Source organism: Lygodium microphyllum, chromosome 24, assembly GCF_053477565.2.
Source record: "Lygodium microphyllum isolate KBCC chromosome 24, Lygodium_microphyllum_v1.1.10, whole genome shotgun sequence".
In the NCBI taxonomy this organism is placed as follows: domain Eukaryota; kingdom Viridiplantae; phylum Streptophyta; class Polypodiopsida; order Schizaeales; family Lygodiaceae; genus Lygodium; species Lygodium microphyllum.
This window is the reverse complement of record NC_141158.1, coordinates 100,779,271-100,781,715: the sequence shown is the minus strand read 5'-3', so window position 1 is coordinate 100,781,715 and position 2,445 is coordinate 100,779,271. Positions and strand designations below refer to the sequence as shown.

At 41.8% G+C, this 2,445-nt stretch overlaps 1 protein-coding gene across 1 annotated transcript; it reads right to left on the bottom strand.

The window, feature by feature from the left end:
- Nucleotides 1-668: 668 nt before the first annotated feature.
- On the bottom strand, nt 669-2,100 carry LOC148015452 (uncharacterized). Its single transcript, XM_087665282.1, has one exon. It carries the CDS (start codon nt 2,050-2,052, stop codon nt 1,063-1,065), a length of 990 nt encoding a protein of 329 aa, XP_087521408.1. The 5' UTR covers nt 2,053-2,100; the 3' UTR covers nt 669-1,062.
- Between the last annotated feature and the right edge of the window lie 345 nt (nt 2,101-2,445).

Here is a 2,445-nt window from a genome sequence, read left to right as displayed (position 1 = left end):
TTTGTCATGTTTGTGCATAGCATACATGCAAAGTCCTCCACGCGAAACAAAACTTCAAATGACAATAACTTTTGATCCAAAACTCACAATTTAAGTTTAATCAAAATGTTAAAATCATAACAATAAAGCTCTATGATGTTATGTTCTCATGTTAAGTGTTGAGTAACTTGGAAAAAAGCCAAATTTTAATCTATATATGCATTAGGAATATCTACCAATGTTTGAAAAATAATAATAACAAGGTTTTCAAAGTGCCGATACTTTATCAATCTAAAACCTTGTTCATGTGCAAGAAAACTTTGTTATAGATGACTTAGAACTAGAAGAAAAACATGTGAGAAGGGATTGATTTAGCAAGCTACACCAATGTTTGTTTTTTGTACCCAACAATGTGAATCTAAGCACTCCAGTCTCTATTAAAAGACTACATAATTGTGCTGCCCAATTACCTCCAAGTGAACAAGATGATATTTTTCACCATTGCTTTAACAAAGCAAGCCTATCACCATCAAGGTTCAAGTGGACATTGCCTTCATTTTTTTGTTCTCAAGCTCAATATGCACTTGCAAAGTTTCAATCTTGGAAATATCATCTTATCTCCATAGATGCAGTGTTCATCAAAGAACCAAAATATGTTCATCGGACACTTCACTACTACCTTATTAGAAGGCCTTGGAAAAGGTCTATTTTAATTGACATCAACCATAATTGCTACATCACAAAGGTCTTTATTGGGCCTTTAGTAAAGATAAAAAATTGGAGTCCACTAGAATTATACATTAAAAATATCAGATGAAGACATCGCTACATCCTCAAGAAATAACTCATAGGATTGATCCTAACTGCCTTGGACAATGCACTCCTAAATGCCCTTAATACATTTGCATAACTTCTTAAGGCAAGTGGATGGCTTGCTAGAAGAGCCAGAATAAGGTATTGTGAGAGAAAAGGACACTTGAAAGTTACAGTTCTAGAGACTAATTTGCAGCCCTTCATTCGGAGATCAGACATGGAATTATGATTTATACATTATCACAAGGTTAATCATGCTATCTAGATTCTCTAAGTCTCGACTGTTTGCATATACCCAAGTAAGGATTGCTGCCTTTGGAGGCGCATTTGCTCATTGAATCTAGAGATGAAGGACTCAATCTTTGCATTGAGCTCCTCTGAGCTGATGGAGGGCTCTCTTCTTACTCTCAGCCTGCTGTTTGAGCTATGGAATGGCTTGAAGCTTGTAAGACTGTTCTTCCTGCCCAAGGGGTTGGAGGAAGAAGACATGGTTCTTGCCAATGGCTTGTAGCAGCTCAAGTCTGATGAATTGTCTTGATTTTCTTCTGCGTGCACCTTCTTCATCATCTCAGGCTTACGGTGGACATGGCTTCGGTTGAGAGAGATAGGCCGTTTGTCCCCAAATGTGATGGCCTTCCATGTGCCCTCCATGGTGTCATGAGTGCTCTTGCGGGTGTGATTAATCCTTAATAAGCTCTTAGTGTGATGATTATCGAGCTTCTTTTGTGCCGTGCTGAAGCGAGCTGACGGCAATGGCCGGCTACCGTAAGTTAATTGATCAGCTGCTTCTTCTCTCGTGCTTGTGTTATCAGCAGCTATATTGGCGGACAAGGAGCTGGGATCTGAGTCGGCTTCGTGAAATTCTGCATCAGAATCAGCGGCATGATCATGGGCCTGCTCGCTGTGATCACAAGTGTGATCTAATTCCTCTGAAGAAGGTTGGCGATCCTGCAGTTTTCTGGTCTGCTTCAGTGACGAGGATGCATTGCGGGGAGTGCCTCGCCGACCTGCAGTACTCGGAAGCTTGCTGTGTTGGCCGCGCTGCTGCACTTGGGTGGCCGCAAAGAGGGTGAAGATGATGAAATTGAGAAGGAAGAAGAGATTACGGGGGGTGAGGAGCTCGTGATGAAGCCTCCTCAGGATCGGAAGCAAATCAGAGGAGATGAATTTGATGGAAGGGAGAAGATATGGCAGCAGGAAGGGGATGGACATGGAGGCAAACAGAGAAAATAGAGCTGTCTTAAGCAAGATGGGAAGCATAGTGTCTGCTAGTGCTTGGTAAAATGAAAGCGCATGTCGCGTGTGAGAACATTATATGATACTCGCGAGAGCGAGAGAGAGAGAGAGAGAGAGAGAGAGAGAAAGAGAGAGAGATCAGCCAACGTGTATCCTGGTCCTATGATCTATCACCTTCACCTGTCCCTAAGATTCAACATATTGCCTTTCCCTTCACACCCGTCCCCCCACCCCAATCATGTCAAGTCAATCACTAGTCATATTAGTACATACCCATTCCATCAAGTTGTTTTCTTTCACTTCAACTCTAGCTTTCTTTCTCACCTTATCATCACCTCATCATCATCTACACATAGTACCTTTGCTTTTACCCCTCTCACCTTACATAGGATAAAAAGAGCCCCCAATGAGTTGTTA

Coding starts and splice junctions, on each gene's coding strand:
- LOC148015452 (XM_087665282.1), bottom strand. CDS start 2,052: ATGCTTCCCATCTTGCTTAAGACAGCTCTATTTTCTCTGTTTGCCTCC.